This window comes from Camelina sativa, chromosome 10 (assembly GCF_000633955.1).
Source record: "Camelina sativa cultivar DH55 chromosome 10, Cs, whole genome shotgun sequence".
Lineage (NCBI taxonomy): Eukaryota > Viridiplantae > Streptophyta > Magnoliopsida > Brassicales > Brassicaceae > Camelina > Camelina sativa.
This window is the reverse complement of record NC_025694.1, coordinates 2,915,882-2,929,324: the sequence shown is the minus strand read 5'-3', so window position 1 is coordinate 2,929,324 and position 13,443 is coordinate 2,915,882. Positions and strand designations below refer to the sequence as shown.

The window sequence follows — 13,443 nt, the reverse complement described above, 5'->3', positions numbered from 1 at the left end:
GGGGGGGGGGGACAAACAAATGAGCTTTTTTTGTTTTTATCAGTTTTTAGAAGAAGACTGGAAGATAAAAACCGCAGTTAGAACACCAACCAATGCAGTAACAGCCAAAGCAACCGTAGGCAATGGACTTGCTACTCCAAAATTCTGAAAAGACAAAAATCAAATCTTGAGTTATTATTCTGGTTTTTGCTTACAATTTCTCAAAGTTTCTCTCATTTAGATTTCAGAAGCGAAATTCTCAGTTTTGATGTGTAATATACAATACCTCAAGAAGTCCTTTACCAGTGGTAATCTCAACAGTAAGGGCAACAGCAAAGCCAATCATGGCGCCACGACCAAGCCATATGTCCAAACCGCTGCTTCCTTCTGTACTTTGCTCACTTCTTACGGAAACTGTTGCTGCTCTGTTTCCTCCTCTACGAATCACACTCAACTTCAATGGCACTGACCACAGACACAGACAACACACAAAATCACAAAATGAAAGAAACAAAGTTTCATATCTTTACCCGGATTTACTCAGCTAACCAAGGCAATTGCACAAGAAGCTACTTACACAAAAAATCAGAAAACTTTATGATAAATAGAATTTCCCCCCAATTCAGATAACCAAACCATTATGTGAACAATTGAGCCCAGAAACCCCAATTTCCAATCTAAAGATTTAAATTCAGAGAATTGCAATAGGGGCAAAGGAAGACGTACAGAGAGGAGAACCAGAGGCGAAGGAGGATCTGCTTCCAGCAAGTTGCGGAACATGAACCCGACAAGTAGAAGAACTACGGTTTGCGATTGTGGCTAGCTTTATTGCGCCAGAATCTGGTAAGATAATAATAAATAATCCGAAACTAGTCAGATACATTACAGAGACAAGTAGAGTACTATAGAGGAAGAGAGAAAGAGAGAGTTACTGGGAAAAGCGAGAGACGCAGAGACTTGAGACAAAGCCATCTTCTTCTTTCTATGTAGATTATCACAAGACTCTTCTTCTTCCTTCTTTCAACTAAATCCTTCGTCTTCCTTTCTCAAGAGTCGCAGAATTATCTGTTCTACCTGACGACACGTGTTTTCTCCTCCACTCATTCAAGTTCGTATCTTGTTTCCACCTTCTCGAGCTACACTCACTTTTGACAAAACCGACAGCGTTTCACAAACTAATGCATCTCTTAGAGCAAAACCGAACTAATATTAACGGAAACCAGTTTGGTTTAATCATAATCCGGTATAATTAGTTTGGTTTGGTTCGGTTTTGCTCTAAGAGATGCATTGGTTTGTCAAACATCGTCTTCCATGTTGGATTGGATGTTTTAATCAGGGAAAACAAAATATTCAGAGAAGAAAGAAGCACTCAAATAATAGAAACCATAAATTTGAAACATCAAAGAGACAAACTACTCTCAAGTCTCAACGTAACCAAAACTTGTGTAAGGAAAGCCAAAACAACATTATTGCCTAAACCAACAAACAACGTCAAATCCTCACTCGTGATATTTAAACTTCAAGAGATTCAAGAATCAACAAAACACAACAAACTAGAGCTTGAGGAAAACGAATTCCTCTACCGCTGGGATTTCCCCAATCTTCTTTAGTGTATCCTTGCTTGGTTGATCGTCTACTCCAATCGCCATAATTGCTTGCTTCCTCGGTGCGATTCTCCCAACGCTCATGAAGTTGACGTTGACGTTAGACTCTCCCAGGATGCTTCCGACTGTTCCGATCATACCAGGTTGATCCACCTGCCTGCACAATATGATACTACCTTCAAGAGTCACATCTACCTCAAAAGATCCAACTTTCGTCAAATGCGGGACTCCGTCTTTAACCCTTCCTTCCACTTTCACCTCTCCTGATTCAGACAACGAACTGGCGAATTTGGACTCCACGTTGCCTAGCTGGACAGTTATTGTCTCCAACGGGCTCTCTGGTGAACCATCCAAGAGAACACGTTCCTCTGAGAGTCTGAGACCTCTCTGCTTGGCTGTGAAATCAGCGTTGACCAAGTTGACATATACGTCAGAGATTGGCTCGATGATTCCCTTGGTAATCATGGCTCTTAGAAGTCTGGTGTCAAGATCGTCAGTGGCTCTTGCTGAGGCGTATGTGATTTTCACGTTTTTCACACCGCTTCCTCCGGCCACCAATTGCACTGCCAGTCTTCCTAGTTTCTCGGCTAGAACCACATATGGTTTCAACTCGGTTAGAACCTGCAGATAAGAGTGTGATGTAAGCTTAAGCTTAAACAATTGAAATCTTCCAACTGGAATCTGATAAGAACAGAGCTATAAACCTGCTAGTCTTAATCCAATTCACATTTCAACTTGATTATGAGGCTCTTAGAACAAATCCCTAGAAAACCTACCCTCACTTCAACAATTTTTCCGCATATTAACTTCTCTCTAACCAACTCAGAACACATGTAAATTGCTACGTTCATTCCTAGGGTAGCTACAATAGAGCTATATAGCAAATAGGCTAATAAGTTTGCCCCTTTGAAACAACACCAAAATGTGTGTATCTTACTAGCACAAGCCAGTGCTCACCTCAGCAGAAACCATAGGTGCATTGACTGCAGTAGCAGCAAGCTCTCCATTCAGAGCTCCAACAACAGCTTCAGCGATTTCAATGGCAACTCCTTCCTGTCAAAGCCAAAACACCAACTAAGTAACAGAAGCCAAACATCAAACTCATGATTAAATACCACCTTGACCGTAAAATGAATTTCACACCTGAGCCTCCATGGTACTGGCTCCGAGATGAGGTGTCACAGTGACCCTCTCGTGCTGCACGAGCTTGCTGTCTTTAGCCGGTGGCTCTTTTGTGAAAACATCAAGTGCAGCCTGAGCAACGATGCCAGAATCTAGAGCTCTCACTAACGCGTCTTCGTCAATGACACCTCCACGAGCAACATTGACGATGCGAACTCCCTTCTTCATTTTGGCAAAGGTCTCGTCGTTTAGTATCTTCGATGTTGTTGGCGTAAGTGGCATGTGAAGAGATATGAAGTCAGCGGTGGCAAGGGCTTCATCAAAGCTCACTAAATCAACACCAATGGCGTGTGCACGGTCTGCTGGGGCATAGGGATCATGAGCAATAACACGCATACCAAGACCCTTGGCACGTCTAGCAACTTCCGTCCCAACTTTCCCGAATCCCAACACTGCAAGAGTCTTGCCCACAAGTGAAACACCCACATACTTGTTCCTCTTCCACTCTCCTGCAATACAAAGATACATCAACAAGTCAGCAAGATTACAGGTCACTCCACACACAAGAATCATCAAACCTCAATTCGGAAAGAAACAGCCAAAAAAGCTTAATCCAATGTCACAATCCTACAACATCGTCAACAAAAACAGTACAGGAAAAGGAAAGCTCATGATATAAATTTGTAAAGTCAAGATGCCATCAATCACAGGTATTAAAAAATAACAAAACCAATAATAAATACTTCGCCAAAGTATGGAAGGTAGGAGATGAATCAAAAAATACTAACCAGCCTTAACAGAAGCATCAGATTGAGCTACGTTCCTAGCCATGGCGGCCATAAGAGCGATTCCGTGCTCAGCAGCAGCGATGGTGTTGGCCGTCGGGGCGTTGACAACCAAACAACCAAACTCAGTCGCTGCACTCAGATCCACGTTGTCGATCCCAACACCAGCGCGTCCAACAACCTTCAACCGTCCGCGAGACGACTCGAACACCGCACGGTCAACCTTAGTGCCACTCCTCACGATCAACGCATCACAGAGGGAGATCTTAGTGTTGAGATCCTCTGGAGTCATGTTATACGAACAGTCCACATTAGCGAAAGCCTCCAAAACCTTTAAACCAGCCTCACCGAGCTTCTCAGCAACAAGGATCGTAGGCTTAGATCCATCACCAGCGGTGCACGAAATGAGAACGAACCGCCGGCGAAGAGTATTCCGTCCACGGTTAGGGAAAGCGACGGAGATCGCGGATGGGAGAGGCGATCTGGAGGAGAGAGTCACGTTCTTGAAAGAATTGGTGGCGACTGAGATCGAGGAAGCTGCGGCGGCGGCGGCGGCTGACATTGCTACCGCTTTAAGAGTGGTGAGAGTGAACAAAAAAAAAAATAGTTGGTGGCTGAGTATACAAAACAGACGAGGGAGAGAGATCTAAAAGTTGTTTTTATAGTCGTGGCTCAGGGGTTTGGTGTGATTGTGATATTTCTTTACTTGGAACAAGGCGATGGAATCTCACGCGCATTTTTCTCGCGAGTGTGATTACTTTTTGGGTTTTGTGATTTCCAAATGTTGCGGCGAATAGAGTTTCATCTTTTACCGGAAAAAAAAAAACAAAAAATACCCAAACGAAGAAAAAAAATAATTTAGTGGGAATTTAAACTTGGGCCCTTTAAACTTTGAAGAATAGTCAACTTTTATTTACTTATTTGTTACAAATATCTCACAGTTGATATCTCTGACCAAGAAAAAAAAAACAAAGAACAAGATCTTAAAATTTATTACACGATCAAATCGAATCTACCCGAAAAAGAAAAAAATATTTACAGCTTCGATTAGATCTTTGGCAATCAAATAGATAGAGATTTGGAAACCTTATTGTCATGTGGTGTGGGGTGTCCTGACGATTGTCTGGCCGTGGCAGATCATTGCCGCTGGTTTGAAAATTCAAAATAGAGTAGTATCGTACAAAGATTTTTTAGTAACATTTAATAATGCAGGTTTATAAGTAGTTTGTAATAATATTGTGTCGTTGAATCAAAACCTTCGTTAACATTTAAAAGTATTATTCGTTTATAAGTTTAAGACCAAAGGAAACTAATCGACATTATAAATTCTTGAATCTAGAGGGGGTGATTTAGTATTCAGTTGTTGTGTTTAGATCCAAATCCTTTTTAAATAAAGCAGGAATTTTGTTATGCCTATTAAGGGTGTCAATGGTTACAGTAGTTGGGGCGGACAAATCTATTTGTGGACTGGACCGCTTTTTATTTACCATTCAACAAATGTAGTGCGTAGTAGTGGAGTCCAAATAAAATAGAGACAAGACCGCAGCAGACCAACTGCGGACCGCTTTTACATACAAATATAGTTAATTTGCAGTTGTCTGTAGTCCACCTTAAAAATGGAGTGCTACAGACCGCAGATGAATTTAGCCACCCTAACTGCAATTACCATTCACACTCTAAACAACATTGGAGGAGAGTGAGTGTCTTTGCTTGAACGCAAGTAGTAGTAATAATAATAAAGGGTCCGGGACCACCCACTAGTAAACGAGCTACGCACTTCTTATTGTTTGAAAAGTAATTGAAGACTTCAGATTTGAATTGAATTTGGACTTTTAACATATACCTCTCCAATTTAGTTTTCAGGGCAAGTGGTTCGTTTGTGTCGGCTTACACACATGTAAATACAAAAGAACAGTAATATTAGTATTTGGGTTATGTAAATGTTATTTGTTGGTGGTCAAATTTCACAGTACTATATTATGGGGAATATTTGAAAGGATATACTGATGGCTGTGAGTAAGTGTAAGTTATTGGCACGTGAAATATTTGCTTTCGTGTGTTCGCAACTGCTTAGATGCATTGTTTTTGCCTTTTGGTAGGTCGACCTGTCCACAACCCATTTACTATTATTATTCAACGCAGCCGCGCGTGTATTACTGTTTAATTTTCTTAAGTTACACTGTATTATGTATTTTCAGATTTGTTTTTGTTTTTTTTTGTTGTTAAAGAATTGGATATTTCCTTCTACAAGTATATCTCGAAATATATGAGGCCTAGGTAATATATGGCACAACCCTATTATTGAACACACGAGTACGAATATAGCCACTTGGTCAACGTCAAGGGACTTTTGAATGATGGAAACCGGAAACTAAACAAAATAGGCAATGGGTTAGTAGTCAAGAGACTCTAGACCGATTTTCTTTCATCTTTCACAAATTTTGATTCTAAACAATACGATACGACAGCAGGGGATTAAACTTGTCCATGTCAACATTCATATTTATGAAAATTTTACCAACCTGTGTCAATAATGTAGAATGTAGATAATGTGACAAACAATAATGCGTGCTTTTATATAGATAACAAACTTACGTGAAATCGGTAATATCACACTATATACGGCATATCGCCTTCTGGAAGACGTAGTAGTAGACAAACATTAACAGAAAAAGTTATTTATCTCAATTCTGCTAGAGCACTGGAAAAGACCAGCTATTTCTCACCGAGCTAGTTCCCGATCTCCTGCCTAGATAACCTGACATATAAAAGAAATACAGATATCAATTCACAAGTACACCATCATTTTGTATCATTGCCGGCAAAAACTCTACTACTCTCACGTTCGTCAAATATCATCAGAAAATGGCTTTTACTCCTAGTCTATGGAATATAATACATATCATTGAGCTTTTACTCCTAGTCTATGGAATATAATACATATCATTGATTTCATAAACCACCCGTCTCTGTAACAAACTTATTGGTCATAATGATTACCATTCCGTTATTACAGAGTCTTATGGTATACATATAACATGTCAACTAAACAACATATGGACAGAGTCACGACGCTTAACACAAACTTACTTGATTATCTAGCAGAAGTTGGAAAGGTAAGCTTGTGCTAGGGAGAGACCAAGCTGGACTTGAGCCTCGGTGGTTAAGTGAAGATTGTCGGGTTTTAGCGCCAATCCCTTGGCATCTATACAGACCACGTTCGAGAGTTTCAGACCCAACTGTGCTTCTCTCACCTTATCTATGTATCCTCCTCCCGATGCTATTGCTACCTGCTTCAACCAAACCACCAAGATTAACCAATGGAACTCGGACCTACCAATTTCGAAATCCACATTGTCAAAAGGAATAACTTTTCATCATTAAAACTTCCAAGTTGCAACCTTTATAACAGTTACATAACCTGCAGCTTAGCTCTTCCACCATCAAAAGTAGTTATATAGAGATGAAAATGGAAGCTAGATCTCACGAAGCTGTAAAACTTCTTGTGGAAACAAGGGCAGAGGCAGTAACATCTTTTAACAGAAGAAACAGAACAAAATCTACATAGTTCTCTATAGTATAGAGGAAACAGAACAAAATCAAAGAAGCATCAAATGCATTAGACTCATTGTAAAATACGATCAAGGAAGACAAATTCTTTTTAATTCGTTAATGGAGAGAGAGAGAGAGAGAGGGAGGGAGAGAGAGACCTGAATAATGGGAAGAGAAGGGAGGTTGAGATCATGACGAAGGTTCTTAATCAAACGGTCCATATTGCTCCCGTAGCTCTCAGCGTCATCTATGTTCGACACGTCACTCTCACCTTGATACCAAAGCACCGCCTTGATCTCTCCGCCGCATTTCATGCTCTCCTCCGTCCTCTTAACCATCCTCTCGTACAAGTGACTCCCACGCGCCCACTCTTTTATCGCCGTTCCACCTGAAGCGCACGGAACCAATCCGATCACTGCCGAATCTGTCTCCAACCGCTTCCTCACCGCGTTCGCAAACGCCATCCCTGGACCTACTCCGCACACTTTAGCCGTGTCGATGTCAACGTGGAGTGGCTCGTGCGTTTCTTCCCACCGGAGATCTGCGCTCAGCCGGAGGATTGATGAGTTAGGTGCACATTCCGGTGGGACGGATTTATCCCATACCCAGCGGTTGTGGTGGTGGTCTTTGACCACGCCGCCGCGTCCAGCCATATTGCTTTGCCCGGAGAGAATAAAGATCTGATTTGGCGTAATTGAAGATTGGATCTCCGGTTTAACTTCTCCGGAAGTGGTAGATCCTCCTTCCATGATTTTGTTATCAGAAAAAAGTAAATGTCTTTGTTTAGAAAGATTCTTTTTTTCTAAAGCAGCAGAGTTGATCGGAGAAGATGATGAGGCCGTGGACATTAAACGGAAACTTGGTTCGGTTTAGGTTGGTTTGTCGGTGTTTCCGGTAATGTTGGTTTATTTTGGTTTTATTCGTTACGATTATGGAAACAGTTGGGTTATTCGATTTATTATTTTAGGTTAACTAGAACCAAAGTACAAAAGGAGTTAGTATTACACAGCTTAAGCCTCTTTTAAGCGACAGTAAAGTAAGCAACTGAACACATCTAAACACACACATAACAAATCCACTTTCTATATATTGTTGTAATAAACGACTTAAAGGTTACTCGTCAAGATCATCCAATCTTAAAGGCTCACTTTCCCCAACACTTGAACCACTTCTTTCATGGACGGTCGCTTCTGAGGCACGGAAGAGACACATTCAATCCCTAACCTAAAGCACACGATTGCAGCATCCTCGTGGCGAGACACATCGCTTCTGATTGGACCGTCAATCAACCTCATGAACCGGCCTTTCTCTTCCGTTTCAGAACCGGATAAGTTTGAGAACTGATCTATATCTTGATCCACCGAAAACACTTTGCCTGTGAGAAGTTCCAAGAGTATGACGCCGAAGGAATAAACGTCCCATTTAGGGTTTGGTTTCTGGCTCGTTGACCATTCCGGCGGCTGGTACGGTGTTGGTCCAGTGATTTGAGATTCACGCGCTGGTGTCATGAGGTGGTCTAGCCCTAAATCGGTGATGATGGCCTCATTCTCAGCGTTCAAGAGAATGTTATTGGGCTTCATGTTACCATGCACCTGTTTCTTCTCGTTGATGTAACATAGTCCTCGAGCCATTCCTCTTGCTATCTTGAGCCGTGCCTCGAAACTAAGAGGGTTTTGTAATGACGAAGACGACGAGCTTGAGCTTGTCTTACCTGTTTTGTAAAGGAACAAAACGAGTGTTAAAAAGCAATTGATGAGCGTATAAAATAGAGTACTAAACTGTGCCAAGTGATGGGCGTATGTTAGAGGAGGACAGTGTGATTTTTGTAAGTCGTGGGCCTAAAGAAACAGAGGAGGAACTTAAACTTACTGGCGGAGAAGAAACAGAGGAGGCTGGTATTGGAAACATAGTCGGAGATTAGAAGCTTCTCGTCGTCTCCCCAGCAGAACCCACGAATTCTGACGAGATTTGGGTGTCGAAGCTTAGCAATGGCACGAATCTCCCGCTCAAACTCCTTGAGTTTCGCCGCCGCACAGCACTCAGTCTCGATCCGCCTCACCGCGAACGCCGTGCCGTTCTCCAGCACCGCCTTGTAAACGATNTTTGAGAACTGATCTATATCTTGATCCACCGAAAACACTTTGCCTGTGAGAAGTTCCAAGAGTATGACGCCGAAGGAATAAACGTCCCATTTAGGGTTTGGTTTCTGGCTCGTTGACCATTCCGGCGGCTGGTACGGTGTTGGTCCAGTGATTTGAGATTCACGCGCTGGTGTCATGAGGTGGTCTAGCCCTAAATCGGTGATGATGGCCTCATTCTCAGCGTTCAAGAGAATGTTATTGGGCTTCATGTTACCATGCACCTGTTTCTTCTCGTTGATGTAACATAGTCCTCGAGCCATTCCTCTTGCTATCTTGAGCCGTGCCTCGAAACTAAGAGGGTTTTGTAATGACGAAGACGACGAGCTTGAGCTTGTCTTACCTGTTTTGTAAAGGAACAAAACGAGTGTTAAAAAGCAATTGATGAGCGTATAAAATAGAGTACTAAACTGTGCCAAGTGATGGGCGTATGTTAGAGGAGGACAGTGTGATTTTTGTAAGTCGTGGGCCTAAAGAAACAGAGGAGGAACTTAAACTTACTGGCGGAGAAGAAACAGAGGAGGCTGGTATTGGAAACATAGTCGGAGATTAGAAGCTTCTCGTCGTCTCCCCAGCAGAACCCACGAATTCTGACGAGATTTGGGTGTCGAAGCTTAGCAATGGCACGAATCTCCCGCTCAAACTCCTTGAGTTTCGCCGCCGCACAGCACTCAGTCTCGATCCGCCTCACCGCGAACGCCGTGCCGTTCTCCAGCACCGCCTTGTAAACGATTCCGGTTCCGGTGGTTCCCAATATGTAAGCTGATGCTTTTAGTAGAGTATCTAGATCTAGCCGAGTCTCGCCGTCGACTGTAACCAATTGAGTTTGAGGACTCTGTTTTAGTCGCCCACCATCTGTTCGACTAAATGCCTCAACGGTTTGCTGATTCTCTACGTCGCTCTCTGATGTCGATGTCTCGTCGTACCTTCCTCCGGTCAAGATTATGCATGAACCGCATGCCGCTTTTGCATCTGGTGAATCTGTGACTGTGACCTCCGCGGTGCTTTGCGTTTGGTGGTGATTGGATTTCTTGGCTTCGTTTTTCTCCAGACAGAACTTAAAGAAGCTGAATCTGCTGGACTCAGGATACCTTCTGCGTTTTCTGACCTGGTATACATAGAGCACAAGTAGACCAATGATAGCTAGACCAGCTATATCTCCAACTGTGATTGCGGCAATGGTGCTTGGCTTTAGCTTGCTTTTTGCTGTTTGGTTTGGTGATTCTGTTAGAGGGTCCTTTGGAGGTGAGCTTCTTGGTTTAACTGCTATTGCAGGTGGGGTAGTTTCAGAGCTATTTGGAGGGTTGGAAAGAGTAGAAGGGATTGAGCAGAGAGTCTTCAATGGCTCCCCACACAACTCTTGGTTACCAGAAAAATATGCGGCCTTTTGGTTAAGTAAAGAAGGGGAAGTAGGGATTGGCCCTGTGAGGTTGTTAAAGGAGAGATCGACTGTGGCATTTGCTGGAAACTTCTCTGCAAAACCTGGAGAAATCTCGCCCAAGATTTTGTTGTGTGATACGTTTAAGTAATGCAGGCTTTTGCCTCCCAAATCCTTGGGAAGAGAGCCGTTGAGAAGATTTGAGGAAAGATCAAGAACCTGTGCTGCTTCGAAACCACTTGGGATATCACCTGAGAATGAGTTCTTTGTCAAGGAAATGACCGTTAGATTCTTCACAAGTGAGAGGCTGGGAGGAACTTTTCCAGTAAATGCGTTAGCTGAAAGATCCAAGAGCTGGAGATTAATCACACTATTGATACTCTTGGGCAAATCACCAGAGAGATTGTTGCTTCCAAGGGAGATATTCTGAAGCTCAGTGGCGTTGAAGACCGAGTCAGGGAGTGACCCGTTGAAGAAATTGGTGGACAGATCCAAGATCCTTAGATGCGGCAGAGAGAACAAGTCCGGAGTGACGGAACCCGACAGGTTTTTGTTTGGAAGTACCAAGCTTGTAACTCTGAGCGTGTCTGGAGTGTTAGGCTTCCCAAGCTCCGTGCAGGTGACACCTGTCCACAAGCATGGTGTTGCATCTTCATAGTTCCAGTTGCGTAGAACAGAGAGAGGGTCACTGAGGATGGAGTATTTGAAAGCAAGCAGAAGAACACCATCAGTGTTAAGAGCTTGGAGTTGTGTGGGGACAAGAATAAGGTGGAAGAGGACTGATGAGAACAGGAGATTGCTTCTGTTGGAAGTCATGGTTTTTCAGTTCTTGGTATCTCCCTCTCTAATTATTACATATGGCTATGCATATTCATAGCAGAGAGAAAGAGAGGTTGAACCACTCAAGTGATAAGTTGTTCTGGTCACCAAATCTGTGAGATATTGGAGCAATCTCTGAGATGGTGAAGGGAAGAGAGAGATAGAGAGAGAGAGAGAATCTTAAATGAGCCGGAGTTGATGAAAGAAGCTTTTGACTAGACTTGACATGGGACAAGGTGTAGAATCAATGATTCTGGATCACTATTCATCAGTGTAAAACTGTAAATGCCTTTTATATTCGCATATACAAAATTACAAATATTTCTGTCTTTCAGAAAAAAAAAAAAGCAAATTCATGGGAGACAGAATTATTACGATCACCGTTTGCTTTTTGGTTTATTTACTCATTTACTATAAGAAAATACTAAAAATAGTAAACAGTTGAGGAAGTACGTAAAAAGAAAAGTTTATAATTAAAGTTAGTTTTGAGTAGTAAACCCAAATCCTTATTATAAAAATCATTCTAAGTTTTACTTATCTATAGTTTTTTTCCGGAAATTAGGTCTAATAAAAAAGTTGTTAAAGGACAATCACCGACCATTAATAAATGATTATTTATTGTAAAACACTTAGTGCACTCTATAGACCGGCCCGCTCACAGTTCATTAGGACATGGTCTTACGACCTATATACGGTCCGCCTTTGTACGGCCCATCGGCCATTGCTTTACGGCCCATGGCCTATTCTATGTNAATGAGAACAGGAGATTGCTTCTGTTGGAAGTCATGGCTTTTCAGTTCTTGGTATCTCCCTCTCTAATTATGACATATGGCTATGCATATTCATAGCAGAGAGAAAGAGAGGTTGAACCACNTTTTAGCCTTTGTACTCTACTATATATATACTTGTAAACTTCGACATTCATTAATAAGACTAAGAGATTTCATCCTTCAACTCTCTAGTTTCATAACACGTTATCAGCACAATAGCCTCTTAACCTAAAACCCTAAAAGCAGCCGCCGCTTCCCAAACCCTAAAACCCTAAGGCAGCCGCCAATTCTCTTCTCTCTTTCTAAAACCCTAAACCGCTTTCTGTTCTTACTTCCATCCGAGACTAAACATCTTTCTGTTTGAAGATCTCTTGGTTCACGAGTATACCTTAAGCTCGTGATCAAGTTTCTATCGATAACTTGATCGAGGTTCGTGGTCCGTGTTCGGGGGTGAGTTCGTGTGTTCGCGGTACGAGATTCCGGACGAGAGAAGTACAAAGGAGCGGTTCGTGGGAAGCTGTTCGTGATCCGTGGAAGCTGTTCGTGGTTCTGTTTGTGGTTCTGTTCGTGGTCCTGTTCGTGGTCCGTGAGCGAGAGAGAGGTACAACCGAGGTCTATTAGCTCTCGGTTCATATCCAGTCAGATCCAAATCGGTGAAAGGTAAAGATATGGCTGAACCCTCTTAGAACCCTATTATCGAATATGAACATTAACAAACTATTAAACCCTAATACATCCAAGTACATAAACAAACAAACCTTAAAGTTCTATCCATGTAAATCTTAAAATCGGATTGCATAGGGCTGTTAGGTTGTTTGTAAATTGCACCAAACTTTGTCAAACTTAAAATCGAATTTGGTTGATTGAATTGTTTGTTGCATAAGAGCCTAGAACTTGAATTTGTTAAAATCGAATATTGTTAAACTGTTCTAGGATTTAAAACTTGGATCATTCATGCATCATAATTAAAATTGGATCATTGTATAGGATGTTAGAAAATCGGCTGCATGAATTCATCCTTAGGATTTCTTAAACCCGAAAATTTAGTCTTTTGTTCTAGGGTTGAAAATTCCGATTGAACTAAAACTTATGTTAAGTTCCTATAAACATTAAAACATGAAATCGGAAATTAAAACTTTGGTTAAGATAAGTTCCTAATCAATTATAGTAATTATCTAAAACCCTTGAAACAATATTTACTAAATCTTAAACTAAAAGGAAATTTAAGAAAAAGGAAATCCTATCTAGAAATAAGGAAATTGTTGCATGCATACATATTTGATTTTGTTGTCTTTG

General features: G+C 41.7%; 4 protein-coding genes across 7 annotated transcripts; all 4 read right to left on the bottom strand.

Moving 5' to 3' along the window:
• LOC104716727 (stress enhanced protein 1, chloroplastic-like) lies at positions 1 to 1,124 on the bottom strand. 2 transcript variants are annotated; one of them, XM_010434148.1, is made up of 4 exons: positions 912 to 1,122; positions 706 to 819; positions 266 to 444; positions 1 to 144 (listed from the first exon to the last, which is right to left on the bottom strand). In XM_010434148.1, the coding sequence occupies exons 1-4, from the start codon at positions 949 to 951 to the stop codon at positions 40 to 42; spliced, it is 438 nt and encodes a 145-aa protein (XP_010432450.1). In that variant the 5' UTR covers positions 952 to 1,122; the 3' UTR covers positions 1 to 39. The 2 variants fall into 2 exon arrangements, with proteins under 2 accessions (XP_010432450.1, XP_019086763.1); XM_019231218.1 differs by having other exon boundaries at positions 24 to 144; positions 283 to 444; positions 912 to 1,124.
• On the bottom strand, positions 1,342 to 4,139 carry LOC104716726 (D-3-phosphoglycerate dehydrogenase 1, chloroplastic). The gene is made up of 4 exons (XM_010434147.2): positions 3,494 to 4,139; positions 2,727 to 3,214; positions 2,541 to 2,636; positions 1,342 to 2,204 (listed from the first exon to the last, which is right to left on the bottom strand). Exons 1-4 carry the CDS (start codon positions 4,050 to 4,052, stop codon positions 1,533 to 1,535), a joined length of 1,815 nt encoding a protein of 604 aa, XP_010432449.1. The 5' UTR covers positions 4,053 to 4,139; the 3' UTR covers positions 1,342 to 1,532.
• Positions 6,001 to 7,930, bottom strand: LOC104716723 (probable carbohydrate esterase At4g34215). Its single transcript, XM_010434146.2, has 3 exons — positions 7,201 to 7,930; positions 6,581 to 6,780; positions 6,001 to 6,248 (listed from the first exon to the last, which is right to left on the bottom strand). Exons 1-2 carry the CDS (start codon positions 7,888 to 7,890, stop codon positions 6,589 to 6,591), a joined length of 882 nt encoding a protein of 293 aa, XP_010432448.1. The 5' UTR covers positions 7,891 to 7,930; the 3' UTR covers positions 6,001 to 6,248; positions 6,581 to 6,588.
• On the bottom strand, positions 7,972 to 12,244 carry LOC104716722 (receptor protein kinase-like protein At4g34220). 3 transcript variants are annotated; one of them, XM_019231309.1, is made up of 4 exons: positions 12,130 to 12,244; positions 9,902 to 11,339; positions 8,912 to 9,131; positions 7,972 to 8,753 (listed from the first exon to the last, which is right to left on the bottom strand). In XM_019231309.1, exons 1-4 carry the CDS (start codon positions 12,162 to 12,164, stop codon positions 8,179 to 8,181), a joined length of 2,268 nt encoding a protein of 755 aa, XP_019086854.1. In that variant the 5' UTR covers positions 12,165 to 12,244; the 3' UTR covers positions 7,972 to 8,178. The 3 variants fall into 3 exon arrangements, with proteins under 3 accessions (XP_019086854.1, XP_010432446.1, XP_019086855.1); XM_010434144.2 differs by lacking the exon at positions 12,130 to 12,244 and having other exon boundaries at positions 9,902 to 11,663; XM_019231310.1 differs by lacking the exons at positions 8,912 to 9,131; positions 12,130 to 12,244 and having other exon boundaries at positions 9,682 to 11,664.